The sequence below is a fragment of the Cricetulus griseus genome, chromosome 2 (assembly GCF_003668045.3).
Source record: "Cricetulus griseus strain 17A/GY chromosome 2, alternate assembly CriGri-PICRH-1.0, whole genome shotgun sequence".
In the NCBI taxonomy this organism is placed as follows: Eukaryota; Metazoa; Chordata; class Mammalia; order Rodentia; family Cricetidae; genus Cricetulus; species Cricetulus griseus.
The window spans coordinates 395,536,033-395,561,212 of NC_048595.1; the positions used below are offsets into that span (position 1 = coordinate 395,536,033).

Sequence of the window (25,180 nt, forward strand, 5' to 3'; positions counted from 1 at the left end):
ATCAAGAATTTTAGTTTTAATGATAGGAATGGCTTTCTTTTCCCCCAGGTAGCCGCACAGTCGGGACAGCTTTGGCCTGGGGTGTCCCAACTTTGCAAAAAGGTGATTTGGGACTTTTTGGGGAGTCTTCCTCCCGTAATCGGCAGCGCCACCTGGCGGTTGTGGTGACGTTCTGCAAGAGGTGCTCTTGGCGGGGATTGGGGCGGGGTTCCAGGCCCTAGAATATAAAACTGGGCGAGCCTGGGGCATGCTTTCTTTGAGTTTACCGGAGAGGGCAGGTAGAGGAAGGCAGAACCGGAAGGTGATTCCGAAGGGGCTGACGAGGGCTTCGGGGAGGGGCCTGGCGGAGGTGGCCTGACCTCAGAGACACAGTCAGCGGAGAGGGACAAAGTCCACTTGTGTGGAAGTGCGAGCAGAGAGAGAGAGGGGGGCCATTTTGATTCTATGGTCAAAGGAAATGACTAGTCTGAAGCGGCCTGGGCAGCCAGGTACTAAGGCTCTATCGGGACTGCCTGAGGGTGAGTTCGCTTGAAGTAGATAGGACATATTGGCAGGCACTTTTTTGGCACTGGATTTGATATTCAGAGGCTTTTTGCAGCTCTTTGGGGAACAGGGTAGTTGAGCTTTGGGGGTGCTAAGGTCTAGGTCAAAATGTTTCCCAGAATGTTTAAGTGGAAGGAATGCAGGATCACTTTCAAGTTTGACTTGTGGGAAATTTTCATGGCCTGGGGAGATGGGAAGGCTGGAGAAAGGCTAAAAAAAACTTTGGGGGCACGTGGTGGAGAGCAGCCACACACATGGAGTTAAAGGGGTGGGCTTTTAGATAAGACACTGGCTTTCAAAAGGGTTTGAAACTTTGAGAAAGTTTACTGTTCAGCCCTTTCCAGTCCCCAACCTCACCCCGGGAACCATTACTTTTCCATGAGTCAGAGGGGAGGCCTGAAATTTAAGATGTTTTTCTTTTTTTAAATTTACTTTATGTGTATGGGTGTGCACTGCAAGGTGTCTGGTGCCCTTGGAGAACACAAGAAGGTATCTATCTATGAGCTGCCATGTGGGCACTGGGAACTGAACCCCATACTCTGGAAGAGCAATAAGTAACCCCTGGGCCATCTTTCTAGTCCCAAGCTTCTAATTTGTTTGATTTTTGTTTGTTTGTTTTTGTTTTAGTTCAGGCACCCAGTTCTTAGTGTCTCAACTGAAAACATTTTAAACATTTTTACCCCTGGGAATGGTGTCAAATACTATTACCCCATGGACTGGGGAGATGGGGGCAGGGAAATCAGGAGCCAAGGGCATCCCCAGTTGTGGCCACGTAAGACCAGTTTGGCTACATAAGACTGTGTCTCAAAAATAAATAAATGAAAATTTTAAAAATGAAGCTAGGCAGTGGTGGTGCATGCCTTTAATCCCAGCATTCGGGAGACAGAGGCAGGTGGATCTCTGAATTTGAGGCCAGGTTGGTCTACTAAGTGAATTCCAGGACAGCCTCCAAAGTTACAGAGAAATCCTGTCTTGAAAAACCCAAACTTCCCCAAGAAAGATGCACTCCCCTAAATTTGGAGCCACTGTGACTGTAATTAACAGAAAGGTGCTAAGACAAAGGTACAAGACATCTAACCCCCAAGAGACCCTGAGTTAGGACCGGACTTGACTTACTGTGTTGGGGTTTGGATCTCGCCTGATAAGTCTGCTTTTTCTTCTTCACTCTATCTCTTAGGGCCTAAGGATAACTTTCAGAATTGTGGTGATTCTCACAGAGGACCTTGAGATTCTGCATTCAATGTCAAATGTCACTGGATTTGTTTTGAGACTCTTGCCCTAGAGGATGACCAAAGGGCTCCTGGTGACCTATGCCCTTTGGGCTTTGGGGGGTCCTGTTGGACTCCACCACCTGTATCTGGGAAGGGACAGCCATGCCCTGCTCTGGATGCTTACCCTAGGAGGTGGTGGGTTGGGCTGGCTGTGGGAGTTCTGGAAGCTCCCAGGCTTTGTTGCTCAAGCCAACAGGGCCCAGGCTCAGAAACAGAGGCCAGGAGAAGGGGATACCACCTCTGAGTCTCCTTCGCTTTGCTGCCCAGACCACAGTGGGTATCTATTTTGGTCTTGTGGCTCTGATCAGCCTCTCTTCCATGGCCAACTTCTACATTGTGGGCCTCCCACTGGCAGTTGGCTTAGGGGTCTTGCTGGTAGCTACTGTTGGCAACCAGACCTCAGACTTTAAGAACACATTAGGAGCAGCCTTTCTCATGTCCCCTGTGTTCTATGGCCGCCCCATAGCCATCCTGCCCATCAGTTTGGCTGCCAGCATTACAGCCCAGAAGCATCGGAGATACAAAGCTTCAGCAGAGTCTGAGACGATTAGCCTGAGGCTCTACCGGCTAGGTTTGGCTTACCTCGCCTTCACAGGCCCGCTGGCATATAGTGTCCTGTGCAACACAGCTGCCACCCTGAGCTACGTGGCGGAAACCCTTGGCTCCTTCTTGAGTTGGTTCAGCTTTTTCCCTCTTCTTGGCCGCCTCTTGGAGTCTGTCTTCCTTCTGCCTTGCCGGATCTTGTGGCTACTGGTTGGGGATCCTGGCTTCACCAGTAGACAGTTCCAGGAGTGGGAAAAGCTCTATGAATTTGTTGAGAGTTTTCAGGATGAGAAACGCCAGCTGGCTTACCAGGTAAGTCTCCCCAGGGTGTGTCTGGACTCTGAGAGTTAGAAGCCCTGCTGGAGCTGTTGGCCTGCATGGAGAAGCACTGTTGTGAGGCCTGCTGGCTAAGCTCTGAAAGGGAATCCTGGTTTCTTTGGGCTTTTGTGTGTACTGTATGAAGGTACAATACTGATGAGAAGCACATATGAATAATACTTTTGAAAAAATATTTATTTATTATGCATATAGTGTTCTGCCTGCGTGTGTGCCTACAAACCAGAAGGGTGTCAGATCTCATTATATAGAGTTGGTTGTGACCTACCATGTGGAAGCTGGGAATTCAACTCAGGACCTCTGAGCCACTTCTCCAGCCTTTTTGGCTTTTTAGAGACAGTTTCTCTGTGTAGACCAGGCTGCCCTGGAACTCAGAGATCCACCTGCCTCTGTCTCCCGAGTGCTGAGATTAAAAGCATATGCCACCACTACCCAGCTGAATAATACCTTTATTGAAGTTTAGCATAGCTAAAGTATATATGCCCCCCATGTCAGAGAATGGAACACTACCCGCTCCAAGAAGATTCCTTCCTATCCCTTCCCATTTATATTGTCTTGAAGGTTACCTCCTTTCTGCCACGTATCACTGTGGATTAGGGGTTTTATTCTTGTGGTATAGGAGATTAAATCCAGAATCCCTGGGTATGTAACACTGAGCTGAGTCCTATCATGACTTATTAGGTTAAGAAATGTATTACTGTGTATGTGTCTATGTGCCCTATGTGCCACAACATGAATGTAGAGGTCACAGGACAGTTGGCAAGATCGGAGTCTCTTTCCACCAAGTGTATTCCAGGATCACACTCAAGTCATCAGGCTGCTCTCATAAGTGCCTTTATCTACTGAGCCATCTTGTCAGCCCCCACCTCACCCCAAGTAATCCTGGCTCTTACACCATATCTCAAGTTTTTGGGGTGTTTTGTATGTTTGGGTTGTTTTGTTTTTCTCTCACTACTGTGGATACAACTCAGGACCTTACTCCAGGTAAGGTCCTGGCCCAAAGGGCTGAAATTCTGAGGTTCTGGGCCATTCTAGATACTAAATAGCCTGGTTTATCGAGCTGCAGAGAGCGCCAGGGGCTCCTAGAGCACTTATGAGATGCTAATTTGTGAGTTCTGTTTCACCAAGGTTTTGGGCCTTCCAGAAGGGGCAACCAATGAAGAAATACATCGGACTTACCGAGACCTGGTGAAGGTCTGGCACCCAGACCACAATCGGCACCAAAGAGAAGAGGCCCAGAGGCGCTTCCTGGAGATCCAGGCTGCATATGAATTCTTGAGTCAGCCCAAGAAACCCAGAGCATCTTAGAGGTGAGAAGTAACACCTCGAGGATGGACTCAATCTCAGCAGAGTTGGGCAATATACTAAAAAATGCATCCCAAAAGTGCCGAAGAAGCTGCTTGCGCCAGAGATGAGGAAGACTTCAAAGGAATGAGAAAGTTTGTGGTAGAACATATATATATGCTTTTCGTTTTTTGAGACAGGGTTTCTCTGTGTAGCTTTGGAGCCTATCCAGGCACTTGCTCTGGAGACCAGGCTGGCCTCGAACTCACAGAGATCCACCTGCCTCTGCCTCCCGAGTGCTGGGATTAAAGGCATGCGCCACCAATGCCTGGCTCTAGAACATATATTTATATTCTGAATTTATAAACTCTTGGCTACTGTATTCTTGATTATATTTTCTTAAGATTATATATTATAAAATCAATAAAATATCTTTCAAAGAATATACTATTGTATCCTATCCCAGCCCATTAATGTATGATGGAGGAAGGTTATTTTAACTTTTATAAACGTAAAGCACTGGGTTAGGAGACTGAAAAATATGAAGATTCTAGTATTTTCATATACTGTCATATGACAAGGGATTTCAAGAGGTAAGATGGGGTTAAATGCCAAAGTTCTGGGAAAATGTTTTTATTCCATTTGCACTTTTTAGTTCTATACTTTTCTCAAAAGGAACAAGTTGTTGTGGAGAGCCCCTCATGGGTTTGGAACAGGTTAAATTCTCAGGTCTTCTCAGCACTTGAAGTCTGATTGTATCATTTCACTCAGGAGCATCTGTTCCAACAGAGGATCAGAACATGGGTATAGAAATACCAAAGTCTGCTCTGTGCCATCATGCTTCCAAAGTAATGGTGAGTTTTAATTGTCAACTTGACATTATCTTGAATTACCAGAGAGAGAGAGACAGAGACTCATCATTGAGGCATTATCTAAATCAGGTTGGCTTCTGGGTAGGTCTGTGGGGGATTTTCTTTATTTTCCAGCTTGAATGCAGACAACACTATTTTCGAGAACTGGGCCTGGGACTGAATGAAAGGGGAAGACAAACTGAGCACTTCCATGTACCATTCAGGGCTGTTCCTGATTGTGGAGTCCCTGGGACAGGAGCCCTTGAGCTCCTGCCTTGACTGCCCAGACATGATAGACTGTGCTTGGCCTGTAAGCCAGAACGAATCCTTTTCTCTTAAGTTGCTTTTGTCAGGGTCTTTTATCAAGACAACAGGAGCAGAAACTAAGACAAGACTGATGGAAAGATTCATGATTTTATATCTCATGTGTCTTTAAGGCAGCTTGGGGAAGCCCCGGGGAATGAGCGGTTTGTGGATTTCAAGGAGGCTTTATTGAATTCTAGCTAGATGTGGAAAAGAGGCTAGGATGTTTCACTTCGTAGACCAGAAATGTGTTAAAATTATATACCTTTACTTGCTGTTTTCTTTTTGCTTTTACAGCGTGTTTTATTCAAACTTTTTTCCCCCAAAATATTAAAATTTAAAAACCCTAAAAAAAAGGCTAGGGGTGGTAACACACATCTTTGATCCCAGTACTCAGAGGCAGAGGCAGGCAGATCTCTGTGAATTCAAGGCTAGCCTGGTCTACATAAAGGATTATAGACCAGCTAGGGCAAGAGTAAGATGCTGGCTCAAAAAAATAAAAAAAAACCCAAAAAACCAAACCAAACAAAACAAAAAGCAACAGCAACAACAAAAACAAGAAATGACAATAAAAGGAAGTTATTAAGAACTGAACAAACGATTTGTCCTTATTCTATTGCTTAGCTGAGTTAATAAAATCTGATGTTTTCACATTGTCCTACTTCTACAAAATCCATAGACTTTGTATTGGAAAGGAATTGAGAAAGTCCCAGCCTAAGTATCATAGAGTCTTGAGAATTACTTTACAGGTGACTTTTCACTTTTGCTTGAATTAGAAATCCCTTCTTGGGGGGCTGGAGAGATGGCTCAGTGGTTAAGAGCACTGACTGCTCTTCCAGAGGTCCTGTGTTCAATTCCCAGCAACCACATGGTGGCTCACAACCATCCATTATGAGATCTGGTGCCCTCTTCTGGTGTGCAGATATACATGGAATGTTGTATACATAATAATTAAAAAAAAAAAAAAAAGAAAGAAAGAAATCCCTTCTTGGGGATGGGGAAATGGCTCGGTGCTTAAAAGCACTGGCTGCTCTTCTAGAGGACCTGGGTTCAAGACTATTTATTTATTTATTTATTTATTTATTATGTATACAGTGTGTTCTGCCTGCATGTATCCCTGCAGGCCAGAAGAGGGTACCAGATCTCATTACAGATGGTTGTGAGCCACCACGTGGATACTGGGAATTGAACTCAGGACCTCTCGAAAAGAAGTCAGTGCTCTTAACCTCTGAGCCATTTCTCCAGCCCAGTTAATTCGTAATTATTATTATCCTTGTTTATGCACCTATTTTTTTTTTTAAGATTTTATTTATTACGTATACAGTCTTCTGCCTGCATGCCAGCAGAGGGCACCTGATCTCATTCAAGGTGGTTGTGAGCCACCATATGGTTGCTGGGATTTGAACTCAGGACCTCTGGAAGAGCAGTCAGTTCTCTTAACCACTGAGCCATCTCTCCAGCTCCGTTTATGCACCTATTTGTATGCCACAGATAGCTTATGATTCTGTTTTCTCCTTCCATGTTGCGATCTGAGTATTGAGCTCAGACCTTCAGGCTTGCTCGTACAGTGCTTTTGCTCACTAAGCTATTGTGCTGGCCCTAAAAAAGTTAAAAGAGAGAGAAAGGGCTTGGGGAATGTAGCTTAATGGTAGAGTACTTGTCAAGAATGTCCAAGGCTTTGATTTGGTTTACAGCATAGCCCCCTAAAATAGTGGTTCTCAACCTATGGGGTCATGACCTGTTTGAGGGGGTTGAACAGTCCTTTCACATAGGTCATCTAAGACCATTGGAAAGCACAGATGTTTACATTCCGATTCATAATGGTAGCACAATTACAGTTATGAATTAGTAAGGAAAATAGTTTCATGGTTTGGGGTCACCACAACATGAGGAACTGTATTAAAGGGTCCAAGTGTTAGGAAGGTTGAGAACCACTGCCCTAAAAGGAAGAGAGAGACTCAGGGATTGTCTAGATGAGGTATAAAATGTATCCCCCTTTTTTTTTTTTTTGTTTTTTTTGTTTGTTTTTGGAGACAGGGTTTCTCTGTGGCTTTGGAGGCTGTCCTGGAACTAGCTCTTATAGACTAGGCTGGTCTTGAACTCACAGGGATCCGCCTGCCTCTGCCTCCTGAATGCTGGGCTCAAAATGTATCCTTTTTAACTTCATTTTCTTTTGTTAGGACAGGGCCTCATTCTTATAGGCCAGTCTGGCCTCGAACTCACAATCTTCCCATTTATTTCTTCTGCCCAAGGATTACAGGCATATGTCACTTATTCTTTTTGTTTTATGTTGTTTTATGACAGGGGCTCATGTGACCCTGGCCAGTCTTAAGCTCTCAGTGGCTGAGGTGATTCTGAACTGCTTATCCTCCTGGCTCTACCTCCTGAGTCCTGACTATAGGCACATAGGACTGCTTAGCTAAATGCATCCTATTATAGTATACAGTGTTAACCCCAGCACTGGGGAGGTAGCTATAGGTTGATCTCTGCATGAGTTCAAGGCCAGCCTAGTCTACATAAAGTTGTAGGATAGCCAGAGCTGTACTAACAGACACCATCTCAAAAAAAAAAAAAATTACAATGTTATGGTGTTATGCCTATTCACAAGTATAACCACCAGGACTCTAATTCTACAATTTCACACATACCCCAAAATACCCCACACTCCCTGGCATCACTTTTCCTTACTGTCTCCCAGTGGACAGTAAGTTCTCTCTATTTTGCTTCTGTCACTTGCTTATTTTGATGTTTGCTTCAATTAATTAACTAATTAATTAATTTCTCCTAGATCCTTTTCCCCCATCCTATCCCTGCCATTAGACCTCATTCTCATTTTCGTCCACCTTCTAGGCCTTTATCTATTTTTCCCCCTAGACAGGGCCTCATGTATCCCAGGGCTGACGGTGACCTTGAACTTCTGATCTTTTTTTTTTAAATTTATTTATTAGTTCTAGTTAGGGAACAAGCTTGTTTCAAGAGGGAGTCCCTTCTCCCTCTCCCTCCCCTCACCCCCAACCCTCCTCCCCCACCCCAAACTTCTGATCTTCTGAGTGTTGGTATGACTGGCTGGCATGCACTACCATGGCAGATTTATCAGTTTTGTTTTTTGAGACCTGCTCTTATACTATAGCTCAGACTGACATGGAATTTACTATGTAATTCTGTCCTCAAACGCCTGGTAATCTGCCTTAGTCTAGTGCCGGGATTATAGTCACAAACCACCACACTCAGCTCTATCCTGGATATTTTGTGTAAATGGAATCAGACAATATGCTACCCTCTCTCTCTCTCTCTCTCTCTCTCTCTCTCTCTCTGTTGACTCTGTCTGTCTCTCTCTCTCTCTGGCTTCTTTCACGGAGCATGACTTTTCAAGGTTTGTCCATGTTATTGCATGCACCATTACCATATTTATTTTATATTTAAATAATTTACTTTTTAAAGCTATTCAGTCATCCATTTTGAAGAAACATTTTTTACACAGAGTTATGTATATATAGTAAAGAATGTTGCGTTGATACCTTGCATATCTAATTCATCTAGTCTCTTGAATTATTCCCTTAGAATAAATTCCCAGGAGTGAGATTATTAGGTCAAAGGGCATGAACATTTTTACAGCTTGTCAATATTGCTCTTAAATTGTGGTGCCCAGAACTAATGCAATTCTCAGTGTGTTCAGACAGAACAGGGTGCTGTGGGGCTATTAAGTTCTCAAGGTCTGGACAATATATCATCCTTTAAATCAAGCAGCTCAAGAATTTAATAGTGTTTTTTTTTCTTTCCTTTCTTCCTTTCTCTCTCTCTCTCCCTCTTCTCCCCTTTCTTTGTTTTTAGCTTGTATGTCTGTCTTACTCTTTGAGCTTCTAGCTCACTAAGGCCCTTGCTTGTTTCCCAAACATTGTATCTTTATTTATTTTTCTGTTTTGAGACAGGATCTCAAGTATGTAGCTGAGGATGACTTTAAATTGCTGTCCCTGTCTCTGCCTCCCAAATGCTGAGATTACAGAATGTTCACACCACAAAGCTTGGGTCATGTGGTGCAGGGGATAAAACCCAGGCACCAACTAAGCCCCCACTCCCCACCCCCACACTGTATTAGAGTGGTGTTTGCAGCTGTTCTAAGACCTGGGGGCTTTTTGAAGATCTGGGACTTGAATTTAGCATGTCTTGGTGTAGCAGGCTTTTTCCTTAGGCCCCCAACCAGCTCCCAAATTATGACACAGAGACTTATAATTAGTTTTGAATGCGTGACCTAGCTTAGACTTGTTTCGGCCTAGCTCATTTAACTTAAAATTCTCTTTATCTGCCTTTTGCCTTGGGGCTTTTTACTTTTCTTTCCTTCTGTATATCTAACTTTCACTGCTTATCTTGTCTGGTAGACAAGTCTTGTCAGACTTTTGGCCCTGAGCTTCTCGCTCTCTTTCTCCCTCTCTCTCTCATTCTATTCTTCTCTTCTCTAGTTCTTTTCTCATATTTATTCTGTTCTCTGCCCAGCAGCCCCTGCTATCCTTCCTCTGCCTAGCTATTGGCCATTCAGCTTTTTTTTTTTTTTTTTTTTTTTTAAGATTTTATTTATTATGTATATAGTCTTCCGCCTGCATGCCAGCAGAGGGCACCAGATCTCATTCAAGGTGGTTGTGAGCCACCATGTGGTTGCCGGGAATTGAACTCAGGACCTCTGGAAGAACAGTTGGTGCTCTTAACCGCTGAGCCATCTCTCCAGCCCCCCAGCTTTTTTTTTTTTTTTTTTTTTAAGATTTATTTATTATGTATACAGTGTTATGCCTGAGGACCAGAAGAGGTCATCAGATCTCATTACAGATGGTTGTGAGCCACAATGTGGTTTCTGGGATTTAAACTCAGGATCTCTGGAAGAGCAGCCAGTGCTCCAGCTACCCCATTCAGCTTTTTAATAGACCAATTACTGCCAGGCGATGGTGGCGCACGTCTTAAATCCCAGCACTCGGGAGGCAGAGGCAGGTGGATCTCTGAGAGTTCGAGGCCAGCCTGGTCTACAAGAGCTAGTTCCAGACAGGCTCCAAAGCCACAGAGAAACCTTGTCTTCAAAAAAACAAAAAACAAAAAACAAACAAACAAAAAAATAGACCAATCACCTTAGGCAGGCAAGATGAGACAGATGTAACACATCTTATGTAATTAAACACACATCCTTACATAGTTAAACAAATGCAGCATAAACAACTGTAACACACCTTTATACAGTTAAAGTAATATTCTGCAGCTAAACAAACGTAACACATCTTTACATAATGTCAAAATAATATCTCACAGCATCATCGTGGGGGGAGGGATGGGGAACTGGCATTGGAATGTAAAAAATATATTAATAAAAAAAGGGTGGGGGTGGGGGAGGGAGAGGGAGAGGGAAAGTACATGTGAAAATATTAATAATTTAATAAAAAAAGGGAAAATATTCTACAGCATCTTTGCTTTTTTAAAAATTTTATTGAAATTTATTTCTTTTAATTGCTTTATTATTTTATGTGCATTGGTGTTTGGTCTGTGTGAGGTGTCAGATCCCTGGAACTGGAGTTACAGGCAGTTGTGAGCTGCACGTGGATGTTGGAAATTACACCTGGGTCCTCTGGAAGTGCAACTAGTACTCTTTTTTTTTCATTTTTCGAGACGGAGTTTCTCTGTGTAGCTTTGGAGGCTGTCCTGGAACTCACTCTGTAGACCAGGCTGGCCTTGAACTCACAGAGATCCGCCTGCCTCTGCCTCCCCAGTGCTGGGATTAAAGGTGTTTGTCATTACGGCCCAGCTTCCCCTTGTACTTTTTTTTTTTTTAAGTTTAATAGTGGCATCTTCTTAGGAAGATAATTTCCAGAGTTTAATTATTCCCCCTTTTGTGGGAAAAGGGCAGAGAAACTGTAAGCCTGAATTTGGGATGTTGTTAAAGGCAAGCTCCAGTTGCAGGGTGGTTTTTAGTTAACAATGTAATTTCCTGGGGAAATCTGGTAAAGTCAATTTCATTTTGTTTGGGCTCAGTAATAAAGGCCCTTGTGTGCAGCTCCATGACCTGAGTTTAAACCTTTGATCCCAGGGTGGCAGAAGAGAACCAACTCCTGAGAGCTGTTCTCTGACCTCTGACCTCCAGTCATGTGTACTGAGAAGCTGGCTTTGTTTTGCTTTTAGCACCTGTTATCTTTTTTTTTTTTTTAAGATTATATTTTTTTTGCTGGGCAGTGGTGGTGCACACCTTTAATCCCAACACTCAGGAGGCAGAGGCAGTCAGATCTCTGCGAGTTCGAGGCCAGCCTATTCTGCAAAGCGAGTTCTAGGACAGCCTACAAAACAATACAGAGAAACCCTGTCTGGAAAAACAAAAACAAACAAACAAACAAACAAAAATGTATGTGCCATTTTGGCTAAATGAGATGTCATTTTAACAATTTTTTCTTTTCTTTCTATTTTGTATACAATTCTCTTCCTTTGTCCCACTACACTGCTCACCCAAACTGTTATCTATCCCTCTGTTTATTTGCAGATTATAATGCTAAGCAAGGACTTTGGACTTCTGCAGTTTAAGTATTTTTAGCAAGTTTCAACATAATAAAACACTGTCCTGTATGGGAAAGTTGAATAGGAAAATTTTTTTATTTTTATTTATTTATTTTGTGGGGAGGTTTTCAAGACAGGGTTTCTCTGTGTAGCCCTGACTGTACTGGAACTTACCCTGTAGACCAGGTTGGCCTCAAACTCACAGAGATCCACCTGCCTCTGCCTCCTAAGTGCTGGGACTAAAGGTGTGAGCCACCACTGTTCAGTGAAAAGGACAATTTTAACTCAAAATGTTTCAGATCTCAGTTCTACTTCAGTGCTGAGAAAAACCAGGCAGTCAATCAGTTAACTTGAAAACTTGGCTTTTATTTGTTTTTAAATTGTGTGTGTGTGTGGGGGGGGGGCTGGAGAGATGACTCAGGTTAAGAGCAACGGCTGCTCTTCCAGAGGTGCTGAGTTCAATTCCCAGCAACCACATGGTGGCTCACAACCATCCATTATGAGATCTGGTGCCCTCTTCTGTCATGAAGAGGTACATGCAGGCAGAACACTACACAATAAATAAATCCTTAAAAAAAGTGTGTGTATGTGAGTGTGTGTGTATGTGAGTGTGTGTATGTGAGTGTGTGTGTCTTTCTGATGGTGGGGACCTGTGCATGATATAAGTGCAAGTTCTCAAGGAGGCCTAGAGATGGTGTTAGATCCTCTGGGGATGGAGCTATATGTGGTCTGTGAGTCACTGACACAGACACTGAGCACCAAATTTGGGTTCTCTGCAAAAGAAGCATGGGCTCTCTTAACTGCTCTCCAAGTCTAAACTTGGCTCTTACACACACACACACACACACACACACACACACACACACACACACACACACACACACAAATAAATAAATAAAATTGCTTATGTGTGGGAGATAGGGACTGAAGAAAACTTACCTCTGAACTCTGCAGGCCCATGTTGCAGATATGCACTCAGGGAAACACTCACACACATTTAAAATAATAAAAACTAAAGGAGTCAGGCTTGGAGGTGTAAGAGTTTAATCTTGCCAGGCAGTGGTGGCACACACCTTTAGTTCCAGTACTCAGGAGGCAGAGGCAGGCAGGTCTCTGTGAGCCTGAGGCCAAACTGAGCTACAATTAGAGTTCCAGGAGAGCCAAGGCTACACAGAGAAACCCAGTCTTAAAAACCACAAAAGGGCTGGAGAGATGGCTCAGAGGTTAAGAGCACTGGCTGTTCTTCCAGAGGTCCTGAGTTCAATTCCCAGCAACCACATGGTGGCTCACAAACATCCTTATAAGATCTGGTGCCCTCTTCTGGTGTGCAGCTGTACATGGAAGCAGAATGTTGTATACATAATAAATAAAATCTTGAAAAAAAAACACAAAAAACAAACAAACGAAAGGGAAGGGCTTGGGGGCCTATCAAGGTATTCTTTTCAGAAGTTTCCAGACCCATTAAGGCTCCTGTTACTTTCCACTCCAGACTTGATTTTTTTTTTCTCTCTATCTTTCCTTCCTGGAACCCACAGCAGTTTAAAATTACTGCATTTCTGTATAATTGGAATTTGAAAGCCAATGACTGCTTAAATTGGGCCCAGGGAGTAGGAACTTACTTCTCTTAGAAGAGGTGACCTTCTGTAACTGAGGGGGGCATACGGCCATGTAAGACCCTTCAAGCTCCAGTTCTCCCTCGGGTGTTGGCTGTTTTGCTGTTCCTAGCTTTGCTGATATCACTCCCATTTCTTATCATATTCGCCCCCTCCCGGCTAGTCTGTTATCTTTGCATTTCCTTTATGACCTAGCTTAAGGTTTATCCCTAAATGATATCTTCACAGATTAATTCTACCTTTAGTAATCTTTTCCCTTCAAATTCCTTTAGTATTCTTGTCTAAATTGCTAATTTGTACTGGTCTCTCAAACATTTTTTTTTGTTTTTTTGGTTTTTTTTTTTTTTTTTTTTTTTTTTTTTTTTCGAGACAGGGTTTCCCTGTGGCTTTAGAGGCTGTCCTGGAACTAGCTCTTGTAGACCAGGCTAGTCTCGAACTCACAGAGATCCGCCTGCCTCTGCTTCTGCCTCCCGAGTGCTGGGATTAAAGGTGTGCGCCACCAACACCAGGCTCAAACATTCTTTTTCTTTTTTTAAATTATGTATATAGCATTCTGTCTGGCTTGTATACTACACACCAGAAGAGGGCACCAGATCTCATGATAGATGGTTGTGAGCCACCATGTGGTTGCTGGGAATTGAACTCAGGATCTCTGGAAGAGCAGCCAGTGCTCTTAACCTCTGAGCCGTTTCTCTAGCCCCCTTTTTCTTTTTCTTTTTGGTTTTTCCAGAAAGCGTTTCTCTGTAGCTTTTGGAGTCTGTCCTGGAACTCACTTTGTAGACCAGGCTGACCTCAAATTCACAGAGATCCACCTGTCTCTGCTGGGGTTAAAGGTGTGTGCCATCACTGCCCAGCTTCGAGCATTTCTTACTATTTGTTGTGTGATTGTTATTTCTCCTTTTTACAAGTATTTTCTTAACTTCACCAAATTCCTTAAGGGCAAGAATTGTTTTCTCCCAAAGTAAATAACAAAACATTTAATAAATCTGTAATCGTGGATAAATTATTTAACACGCTTAGGGTTCAGTTTCTCATTTCTTACATGGGGACAATGTTGCCTATATCACAAGAATGATGAGGCAATCAAATGAGACAATGTGTAAAGAGTGCCTTATGAATTATAAAACATTTTTATAGCAGGTAGGCAGGATTAGTTATACAACCCAGAAAGCCTCAAACTTACAATCTTCAACCTCAGCCTCCCAGTGCTGAGATATGAATACTCCACCGTGATTGCCATTTTTATTTTGAAATTTTTTTTGTTTGTTTTTTGAGACAGGGTTTCTCTGTGTAGTCCTGGCTGTCCTAGAACTCACTCTGTAGACCAGGCTGGCCTCAAACTCACAGAGATCCACCTGCCTCTGCCTCCCAGTGCTGGGATTAAAGGTGTGTGCCACCACCATCTGGCTAAAGGCATGGTATTTTTAAAATAATAAATAAGAGCCATTTGATGGTGGCACATGCCTTTAATCATAGCACTTGGGAAACAGAGGCAGGAGGATCTCTGTGAGTTTGAGGCCAGCCTGGTTGAGTGAGTTCCAGGACAGGCTCCAAAACTGTCCTTGAACAGATAAACCCAGTCTTGAAAAACCAAAAAATAATGGTATAAAATAAAAAAAGGAAAGAACAATAAAACACCATTCTCATGATTTACTATTTTGAGACCCTTGATCTGTTGCCCCATCCTCCCAAGGCGTTGGGGTACCTGGCATCACATGCTCTTCTTCTATTGTTTTTTTGTTTTGTTTTGTTTTGTTGTTTTGAGACAGTGTTTCTCTCTCTGTAGCTTTAGCTGTCCTGGAACTTGCTCTGTAGGCCAGGCTGATCTTGAATTTGGAGATCCATCTGTCTCTCCCTCCTGATTGGAGATCCACCTGCCTCTGATTAAAGGCGAGTACCACCACTGCCCAGCTGACTTAGTTTCTTAAGTAGGCAGAGGACCTAGTCTTTTGTTGTGTGTGTGTGTGTGGTGGTGGTGGGGGGGACTTTTAAAAATATTTTTATTTTCCAAGTACTACTGATTGAAAATATTTACACACCTACTTTTTCTCTTTTCTTTCTTTTTTTTCCCGAGATAGGGTTTCTCTGTGTAGCTTTGGAGTCTATCCTGGCACTCGCTCTAGAGACCAGGCTGGCTTCGAACTCACAGAGATCCTCCGGAGTGCTGGGATTAAAGGCATGTGCCACCAACGCCTGGCTTTACACACCTACTTTTAAGTCCACAGTTTAGCACTCTTATTTGTATGGCTCTAAAAGTTATAGCACAAAATCTTTACATTAAGGATTGGGGGAAAAGATATCATTCAAAACAAAGCCATATATATATATATATATATATATATATATACACACTTTTCCTCTGTACTTTAAGTACATTAATTTTAAAATGATGCTCATCTAATTTTTTTCTTCATCTGGTGTAACTTCTCATCAAAATCAAGTTTACCGCAGATGTAAATGAATTTTTCCAATTGAAAATGGCCCTTCAGCTGCCGATAATGAAAATATTTCAATGTAACTTAAAGGCAAAAATAATTGGTAGCTGTCATTATAAGTGAAAGTACCAAATAGGCAAAATTTTAAAAAACGATTTATTTTAGGCAGGGTCTCACTGAGTAGCTTTGGCAGGCCTGGCACTCACTATGTAGCTCAGGAAGTAGCCTCCAAACGACAGAGATCGACCTGCTTCTTCCTCTTGAGTGCTCATCTTTTTTTTTTTTTTTTTTTTCTTAATACAGTATTTGTCTTCTGTTTGAGCCAAGCACTTTCCCAAGACTTTCTGGGGAGGTACAGGAAAAGGAACACACAGGGCAGACGGGACACGAAAGAACTACGGGAGGTGGAAGTGGAGACAGCTGCTTCACACGGATGAGAAAGGCCACCATTAGGCAAAAGAGCCCCATGACCTCTGAGAGGGCAAAGCCCAGAATCGCGTAGAAGAAGAGCTGTTGCTTCAGAGAAGGGTTCCTGGTATAACCAATGATGAGGCTCCCAAAAACAGCCCCAATCCCAACCCCAGAGCCAGCCACCCCAACGGTAGCAGCCCCAGTCCCAATGAACTTGGCGGCTGTGTCGATGTCTCTAGAAATGACGCTGGTTTGGAGGCTGCGGCTAGGCATGAGTAAGGTTGGAGGACGAGGGGCTGCCAAGTGCTGAAGCCCTCACCCATCCTGTCTGTGGTCGATTCGGGGATGACTCAGCAGTTGAGAGGTGCTCCTGATCAAGGAGCGGGTAGAGATGAACTTGTAGCAGGCATGCATTTTCTGGGGTGAGGGGTCAAGACAGGAGAGCTGCTCCCGGGGTAGAGAAGACAGAGAGAGCTCATCTTTTGTTTCTTGAGACAAAAACTGGCCTGGAATGTGCCGAGTAGGTTAGGCTGGCTTGCAGGTCGGCCTCAGGAATTCTCCCATCTCCAAACCCAGCATTCACCTAATGCTGAGATAACAAGGCCAAGCCACCACTCTTGTTTTGTTTCTTCAGAAGGGTTCCAGGAATTGAACAATTCTGATCCTCATGTTTGTATGACAAGCACTTTTACCAACTGAACTATGCCATTTGCCTTTTAAATCTGGATAATTATGTTTGGAGTAGATTGTACACGTGTTAACCAGGGCTCATCGTACTTCAGAGGTTTTTTTTTTTTTGTTTTTTGTTTTTTTTCGGAGACAGGGTTTCTCTGTGGCTTTGGAGGCTGTCCTGGAACTAGCTCTTGTAGACCAGGCTGGTCTCGAACTCACAGAGATCTGCCTGCCTCTGCCTCCCGAGTGCTGGGATTAAAGTCGTGTGCCACCACTGCTCAGCATTGTTTTAATTTTGTTTTTGTTTTTGAGACAGGGTTTCTTGGTGTAGCACTGGTTGTCCTGAACTCCCTCTGTAGACCAGGCTGGCCTCAAAGTCACATACCCTTACCCCCACCAAGTGTTGAGACTAGAGGCATTCACCACCACAGCTAAATTTATTATTTTTTCAAATTATGTGTATGTGTCTGTGTGTAATCACAAGAGTGCAGGTGCTCCCATAGAAGCTGGGGTGTAGGATACCCCTAGAGCTGGAGTTACAGGTGGTTATGAGTAATCTGATGCTGGTGCTAGGGACTGAACTGAGGTCCTCTGGAAGAACAGTGTATGTGCACATAACCACTGAGCTATCTCTCCAGTCTGTGCTTCATCTCAGGCTGGTTTAGAACCCACTATATAGTCCTAGGCTGGTCTGAAACTTGGGCTTCCTCTACCCTCAGCCTCTTGAGTATTGGAATTACAGATGTGCATCACAACTGGTGTGGTTCCAGATTTTTTTTTTTTTTTTTTTTATCTCCTACCCATGCAAAGTTAAGGAAGATAAAACTGGGCACCTGGAGCTCACTATGGAGACCAGGCTGGACTTGAACTCATAGAGACCCACCTGCCTCTTGAGTGTTGGGATTAAAGGATCGTGCTACTACACCCAGCAACTTGTTTCTTTTTAAAAAGACAGTGTCTTGGGGGTTGGAGAGATGGCTCAGAGGTTAAGAGCACTGGCTGCTCTTTCAGAGGTCCTGAGTTCAATTCCCAGCAACCACAGAACACGTCCATGCAGGCAAGACACTCAGACATATAAAAGATATCAATCTAAAATATTAAAATTACATTTAAAAAGAACGGTTTCTATCATGTTTAAGCCAAGGGGGTGGAGGGCACCAGTGCCCATCAGCATGGTCATAGGCCTTGGACCTCTTAGTTCTCAGAAGACTGAGGCAGGAGGATCCAGAGGTGGAGGCTTGCAGAAGCTTAGTAGCCAGATCTTGTCCCAACAAAAACAAAACCGTGCAAAGCAAAGCAAACAAGGATCACATAACGACTTGGTTGACACATGGTGTAGTAGTCAATTATATGACCTAGAACTGGAGTGAGAAATGTATGGAAACCAAAACTGTGTCCTGCCCGTAGTGCCCATTTAAAAGCACGGCCCAAATTTGAGGTAGTTCAGCCTGTTCAAAGCCCCTTTGGTTGGTTCGCGTCAAAGGATGTGAGGATTAATATTTTCAGTGGTGATTTAGTCTGAACCTCAGTTTCTATCAGGTGTATCCAACCTTTTTGAAACTGTGACATGAATGTCTTTTTTTTTTTTTTTTCTGTCTGTTTTGTTTTTTTCGAGATAGTGTTTCTCTGTGGCTTTGGAGGCTGTCCTGAACTAGCTCTGTAGGCTAGGTTGGTCTCGAACTCACAGAGATCCGCCTGCCTCTGCTTCCCAAATGCTGGGATTATAGGCATGCGCCACCACTGCCTATAATGTCTTGTACAAAGTCACAATCCAGATTTAAAAAATAATCGTCGAAACCGATCTCATGTTTAAAGTAAGTTCCTCGGCTTGCATGTGGGTCAGACAAGTGAGCCCTTTCTAGCCTCTGTCTCTCTAGACCAGCCAACCCAGCCCGTAAGACGCTAACTCAAAAGACACATCATCAATACTAGAGATGATTCTGGCCCTGGAGAGGTTGGAGTACTGATTACGAAAACAGGTACTTAAACGGAAAGATTCGACAACAGGCGTTACTAAGCACTGCCACGTAGAGGGATTTGAGTTGTTCGCCCACACATCCTCTCTCCTGACCCTGTCCCACCAGGCTGAGTGGCCCTGGGGCTCTGGAATGACCTTTAGGAGCAAGTGGGTCCGGAAGGGGTCATAGTTAAAACAGCGTGGTCGCGAGCGGCTGAATTGTACACAGCCAGAGAGAGAGGACCGACCTCCCTTGCGGACCAGGACCACCTTCGGCCACCTCCGGAGAGTTTCGGCTCTTTCCGTCAGTTCCCGCTCGGCTCTTCACTTCTGGGCGCGCTATCCTAGCCCAGCCGCTTCATCCAGCCTTTGGGCTGTCCCGCACGCGGACGCTCTCGCCGTTCCTTCTACGTTTGTCCCCTGACTCGCTCCTCCAACCCCTCCTCAGTAATCCCGGGTCTCCGGCAAACCCGGGCGCGCGAAGGAGGAGCGCCTGGGAGGAGCGGTAACCCGACCGGCCCAGCGTCCACAGCCGGCCGCGCGCCCTCGCGCGAAGCGGGGCCTCCTCAGCTCCGGTCCCCGCTCGGGTCCCCGCTCCGGTACCCCGTTGCGCGGCCCCCCGTCCGCCACCACCTCGCGTGCGCGGTGCAGCGGCGTCGCGCGGGCCTCGAGCACGCGCCCCTGCGCTCTGGCTGGCTGGGGCGCGCGCGTACGCGCACGCGCACGCGCGGGCTCCGAGGCGGGCGAGCCGGGCGAGCGGCGCGAGTGCGGGCGAGGGTCGCTGTGGATCCGCGGGCACTCCAGCCCCAGCCGCGCCTGCGAGTCTCTGCCCGCCGCCCGGCGGACTGAGGGAAGCGGGGAAAGGCGGCGGCGGCGGTGGGGGCGGGGCGGCGTCCGGCCTTGGGCGAGCTCGGGGAGGAGCGCGGCAGCGACGGCGGCGGCTCCCGAGGACGAGGACGAGGAGGAGGCGGAGGCTCTTCTTTTCCTCATCCCAGACCCAGGAGCGTCCGGGACGCAGAGCCCGGAACTGGGGGACGCGGCGACTGCAGGGAGCCCGGGCTTGGTGAGGTTGAGCGTGTTGGGGGAAGTGGGTGGCAGGGGTGAGAGGGGCCAGAGGTGGAGGGGGGGGGGAGGCTCGAGGTAGGGAAAAGAGAGAAGGGGCAGTTGTTGGGGGTTGGGGTACCGAGAGGAGGGGGCCGGGGGCCCTTTGGGACCTGCAGTGTTCAGAGGGCCGAGGGTTTGTGGGATTCATGGAGCGAGCGAAGCACACGGGTCCGAGTTGGGGAGTTTCCAAAGGATAGGCCGGAGAAACAATGGAGTGAGGGGGACCCTGGCGTGAGCGTGTGTGTGGTACTGGATTTAGAAAACTACGTGCGTGACGGAAAAGAATGAATTAATGGGTCATTCGAAACGTGAAGTACAGTGAAAGGGGGCATGTATGAAGTCTTCTGCTTGGGTGTCAGCGGTCCATAGGACGCAAGTGCCGTCATGGGACTTAAGGACAATTTGAGAATTCGAGAGGAAAACGGACTAGAGAAGGCAAAGAGAGGCAAAGAAATACGAGTTCGGTCTTGAATTAAAGCACAGTGTAGGATAGGTGCACTAGAGGGGTAGTCGTCTCTTAATCCATCCAGGATGATTGGATTTTTTTTAGAAAGTGGGTTAGTCTTAGTCTTGGCCCCTTGGTGAGACATGCAAGCCAGTCTTTCAACAATTTTATTTCTATTTGTAGTCCATTTTATTATTGTAAGGCAAAGCTGTAATATTTGTTCTAGATCAGCTCAGCAAGTCTGTTGTACTATACATAATTTCTCTGAATTTACTGAAGCAGGAGAGGACACATTACCAGAAATATCTTGCTAGGAGTGAGGTCAGTGATACTGCAGAGCTCAAGGTGTTTGGACTGGAAAGTAATGAATAGCTGCGACAAAAATCTAAATTGTTCATCCTTTGTTAGAATTTCAGTTTCCCACTGAGAAATGTTCACAAACTATCTAATTCTGGCTTTGTACTTGGGGAAGAGAATTGTTTTTGTTTTGAGAAATTGTCCAGTGATGCTAATTCCTAACGATAAGCTGCCTCAATACCTTCCAGTTTGAGTTAAGATGATTTGGGGATACTGTGAAAAAGTATTTCTGGGTTGTGGGATTTGTATCCACCCACCCTCCCGCTTTTTGGAGGGTCTTACTCTGTAGCCCAGACTAGCTTGGAACCCACTGTGTAACCCAGTTGCTCTTGAAATGGTAGTCTTTTGCCTCATACTCACCAAGTACTGGGATTACAGGTGTGAGCTACTATGGTAGACTTGTATTTTCTTGATACTTGTATTTCCAGATTGAATCTGATATAACACTGACTGCCATTATCATTACATATTCATAGATGTCTCTGTTAAACTTTTCATTTGTGAGGTGTTACATTTTGCTGACTCATCTAAACTAAAATTTCTGGGCAGTCACCAATTTATATTTTCCAGCAATGTTTCTGATAGCAGACAGCATTAGACTACCTTATAAATACCTACAAATCATCATCTAATTATACTTTTAAAAATTCTGGCTGGTGTGGTGGTGGTGGTGCACACCTTTAGTCCCAGCACTCTGGAAACAGAGGCAGACAGATCTTTGTAAGTTCAAGTCCAGCTTGGTCTACTGAGTGACCAGTAGACTACTGAGTGACCAAGGCCAGTGCTGTTACACAGAGAAACCCTGTCTTGGGAAAAAAATTCTTACTTATTATTTTAAATCATGTGTGTCATTGTATTTGTGCATGTGAGTGAAGTATCTCCAGAGGCCAGAAGAGGGGGTTGGATTCCCTGGTACTGGAGATAGTCAGTTTTGAGCTTCCTGAAGTGGGTACTGGGAATTGAACTCTGATCTTCTGGAAGAACAGTACATGCTCTTAGCCACTAGAGCTATTTGACAGGTCTCTAAATTGTACTTAATTTTTTTTTCTTTTTAAGATGATATCAGTCTATATGGAAAGCTGGTTTGTAATTCGTAATAACTGACTCTGTCTCAGGCTCCAAAATTCTGGGATTACAGGTAAATGAAGCAATCATGCCTGGCTAAATGGTGCTTTTATAGGGTTTCACTCTAAAGCCCCGACTCCCTCGGATCTTTTTGTGATCCTCTCTTACCTTAATCTCTCAGTCGTTGGAATTTCAGGAATGAATTGGTGTATCCTTTTCAAAAAAAAAAAAATCTGTGTGTGTGTGTGTGTCTGTCTGTCTGTCTGTCTGTCTGTCTGTCTGTGTATGCTGGAGGCCAGAAAAGGGTGTCAGATCTTCTGGAGCTGGAGTTACAGACAGCTGTGAGCTTCCTGATGTGGGAGCCCAACTCTTGGAAGAGCTCCTAACTGTTGAACCATCTCTCAAACTCCTACTCCTATCTTGGCTGTTGTAAAGCAGTATGAACTGGTTGAAACTTGAGTCTGATATGATGATAGTAATTTGTTTCCTCTTGTTTTCCGATTCCTTCCATCTCTGTTTTTTTGGATATGGTCTTGTAATAAAGCCCAGGTTCTCCTAAATCTTTTTGCCTTAACCTCCCATATGTTGCGTGTACTACCACATCTGACTACAGCAAACGATGGTAGAATAATTCCATCAGTAGAATTTTGGAAAAGTTTATTGCTCTTTTGGTTTTAAAGTTTCTGGGTTCTAGTTTTAGTGCTAAAACCATCTCACTAAGATTTGTCTTGTAATCACACTCACAAGATCTGTTTAGTCTAGTTGAAGTAGTCTGTAGTGTAGTGCACTCGCTCTTACAGAAGTCAAGATAGCCAGTTGCAGAGCCAGAACTAATTATCTTGGGGAAACAATTGAAAAGTGCTCAGTGCTCAAGTGCTCTCCAAGCACCTGTTGATCCCGCAGTTGATACTGGCATTGCTTCTAAATATAGACAGGATACTTACTGCTAGAAACCCAGAATGAATAGAACAGAGAAACAGCTGGGGCCTGAGGGAGGAGCTAGCTGTAGGCTACTGGTCAAAACATCAGCACAGTCCATGGGGAGGCTAATAGGCTACCGAGGCTGGTTACTAACAGAAGGGGAAGGGAGGAGGAAAGAGAAGGGAGGCGGGGAGGGGAAAGTATCTTCTTTTGTTGAAGTTTTATGTATTCCAGGTGCTAAACTATGTAGTTACTCAATATTGGTATCAACAGAAATTTATATTGACTATTTTTTAATTGCTACTTGTAGTTTCCCATTGTAGAACCACCATGTTAAAGCTGGGGATGAAAAAGACACCACTTGTTTGGATCACTTTACTTCTCTTTTAGAAGTACATCTGCTTATATCAGTCTTGCTGCTTTCTCTGGAGACTGGAAGGAAAAACTTTTGTTTGTTCTGTTTCAGGGAAGGAGAAGTCCATTATTTATGTGACCAAAAGACCTTGTAGAGTAGGTTAGCTGCTTAGTGTGTGTCATGAGGATGGCCTGTCTGTCCACCCACTTTGTACCAAGGGCCTGACTTATTGGGAAAATCATCTGGGCTCTAGACAGCAAAGCATTACCACTTTTCTTGATGTTTTGCCACAAAGGGTTTATTCTTTCTTGATTGATTTATTTTTTTATTACTATGGTAAAATATACATCCAGGTCAGTCAGGTCTACACAGCGAGACCTCATCTCAAACAAGCAAGCCACACAATTTTACTATTTTATTTATTTATTAAACTAGAATCAGATTAGAGGACATTTTAACCATTTTAAATGTACAGACCACAGCATTAGGCACTTTCACATGGTTGGACACTATCAGATGTCCTGTGAACTTTTTTCTTCTGAAAGGGAAACTATCAATGGGTATCAAACATCAACTCCTCATTCTTTCCTGAGCCTCTGTCAACCATCATTCTCCTGTTTACCTCCATGAGTTTGACTAGTCTGTGTATTTCATGATAATGGAATCCTGTATTTATTCCCCCCTTTCTCCTGCATACGTGTGTGCGCGCGCGCGCGCGCGCGCGCGCGCACACACACACACACACACACACACACACACACACACACACACACACACACACACACACACACACACACACACACACACACACACACACACACGTGCCCTGGGGATTGAATTTGGAGTTACATTCACTATACCATTGAATTCCTGGGTTCAAATAAATAAGCCTCTTGCCTTATTCCCTAGGTAGCTGAGACCAGGTGCTCACTACTGCAGCTTGCCATGCTGCATTGTTTATACATCCTCAGTGGACATTTACATTGCTTTTTGTCTTTGGGCTATTTTGAATAGTATCTACTCAAGTTCTTTCAGTTTTTAGTGATATTGCTGAATCAAGCCAGGTGAGGTGCTTGTGCCCTCAATCCAAAACTCTGGAGACTGAGTCTTGAGGACTGCCTCTCTAGTTTCAAGGTCAGCCTGAGCTATAGCACTAGACCATCTCCCAAAACATTACTGCAACAACAAAGAACATGTAGCCCAGACAGACTTCAACTTTAATATGCAGCGTATTTGAGTTCCTGATCCTCCAGTCAGTACTATGCTTGTTATAAGCATTTGCCACTCTACCTGGCTTTTTGTTTGTTTTGTGAGACAAGATCTCCCTCTGTAGCCCAAACTGGCATGGAATTCAGTGTCTAGGCTTTGTGTTCATTTGTTCTGAGACAGGGTCTCCCTGTGGAGCCCTGGCTGTACTGGAGCTCAATATGTAGATCAGGCTGGCCTGGAACTCACAGAGGTCTGCCTGCCTCTAACCTCATTAGCACTGGGATTAAAGGTGTAAACCACCATGGCAGTCATCCAGGTTGGCCTTGAGCTCAATATTGCCCTCTTACTTTTCCCTTCCAGACATGTGCCTTCCTCTCTGCATTGAATGTTTTGAGGAAGCTTAGTTATTTCAGAATGGTAATTTCAATACCTGCTCAACTGAATATGGCATTCCACCTTATGTATAAGGGTGGTGCTTGTTTAAAACTTTGTCTATACTGGCAGAACACTTGTAGAAATGATTTCAAAGGAAATGTTTTGATCACCTTTCTAATGTAGAAGGAACCATTTATGTTATGCAGATCTTTTTATCCACATATGCAAATGTGATGCCATTTTCAGAGTGTTGTATGTATGTATGTATGTATGTATGTATGTATCTATCTATCTATCTATCTATCTACCTGCCTACCTACCTACCTACCTACCTACCTACCTACCTACCTACCTAGTGTCAATAGTGGAGTGGAGAAAATTTCCGATACACTTGCTTGGGTATACTTTTTTCTTCTTGTAAACAGGTTTTACATGTATCAGTTGCTGGTTACTGTTGATGTTTTGTTTGTGTGTTTGTTTGTTTGTTTGCTTTGAGACAGGGTTTCTCTTTGTAGTTATGGCTGTCCTGGAATTCATTCTTTAGATCAGGCTTGTCTCAAACTCAGATCCATCTGCCTCTACCTCCTGAGTGCTGGCATCAAGATGTGCTC

The 25,180-nt window shown here is 44.3% G+C and overlaps 2 protein-coding genes and 1 pseudogene across 3 annotated transcripts in view; 2 read left to right on the top strand and 1 right to left on the bottom strand.

The window, feature by feature from the left end:
• Window positions 1-205: 205 nt before the first annotated feature.
• Dnajc22 (DnaJ heat shock protein family (Hsp40) member C22) lies at window positions 206-4,424 on the top strand. The gene is given in 4 exon segments (XM_027396515.2): window positions 206-301; window positions 1,721-2,035; window positions 2,037-2,669; window positions 3,822-4,424. Coding segments are annotated over 3 exon segments (1,020 nt in total). The 5' UTR covers window positions 206-301; window positions 1,721-1,828; the 3' UTR covers window positions 4,002-4,424.
• A 10,420-nt stretch (window positions 4,425-14,844) lies between these two features.
• LOC113831614 lies at window positions 14,845-16,967 on the bottom strand (annotated as a pseudogene).
• A 2,681-nt stretch (window positions 16,968-19,648) lies between these two features.
• Window positions 19,649-25,180, top strand: part of Spats2 (spermatogenesis associated serine rich 2) — a 63,140-nt gene continuing 57,608 nt past the window's right edge. The window contains exon 1 of one of the 2 annotated variants that reach the window (XM_027396516.2): window positions 19,649-19,801. The gene's annotated coding sequence lies outside the window, so the exon portion shown is untranslated. The remainder of the gene's footprint in view (window positions 19,802-25,180) is intronic. The other variant, XM_027396517.2, reaches the window with a different exon arrangement.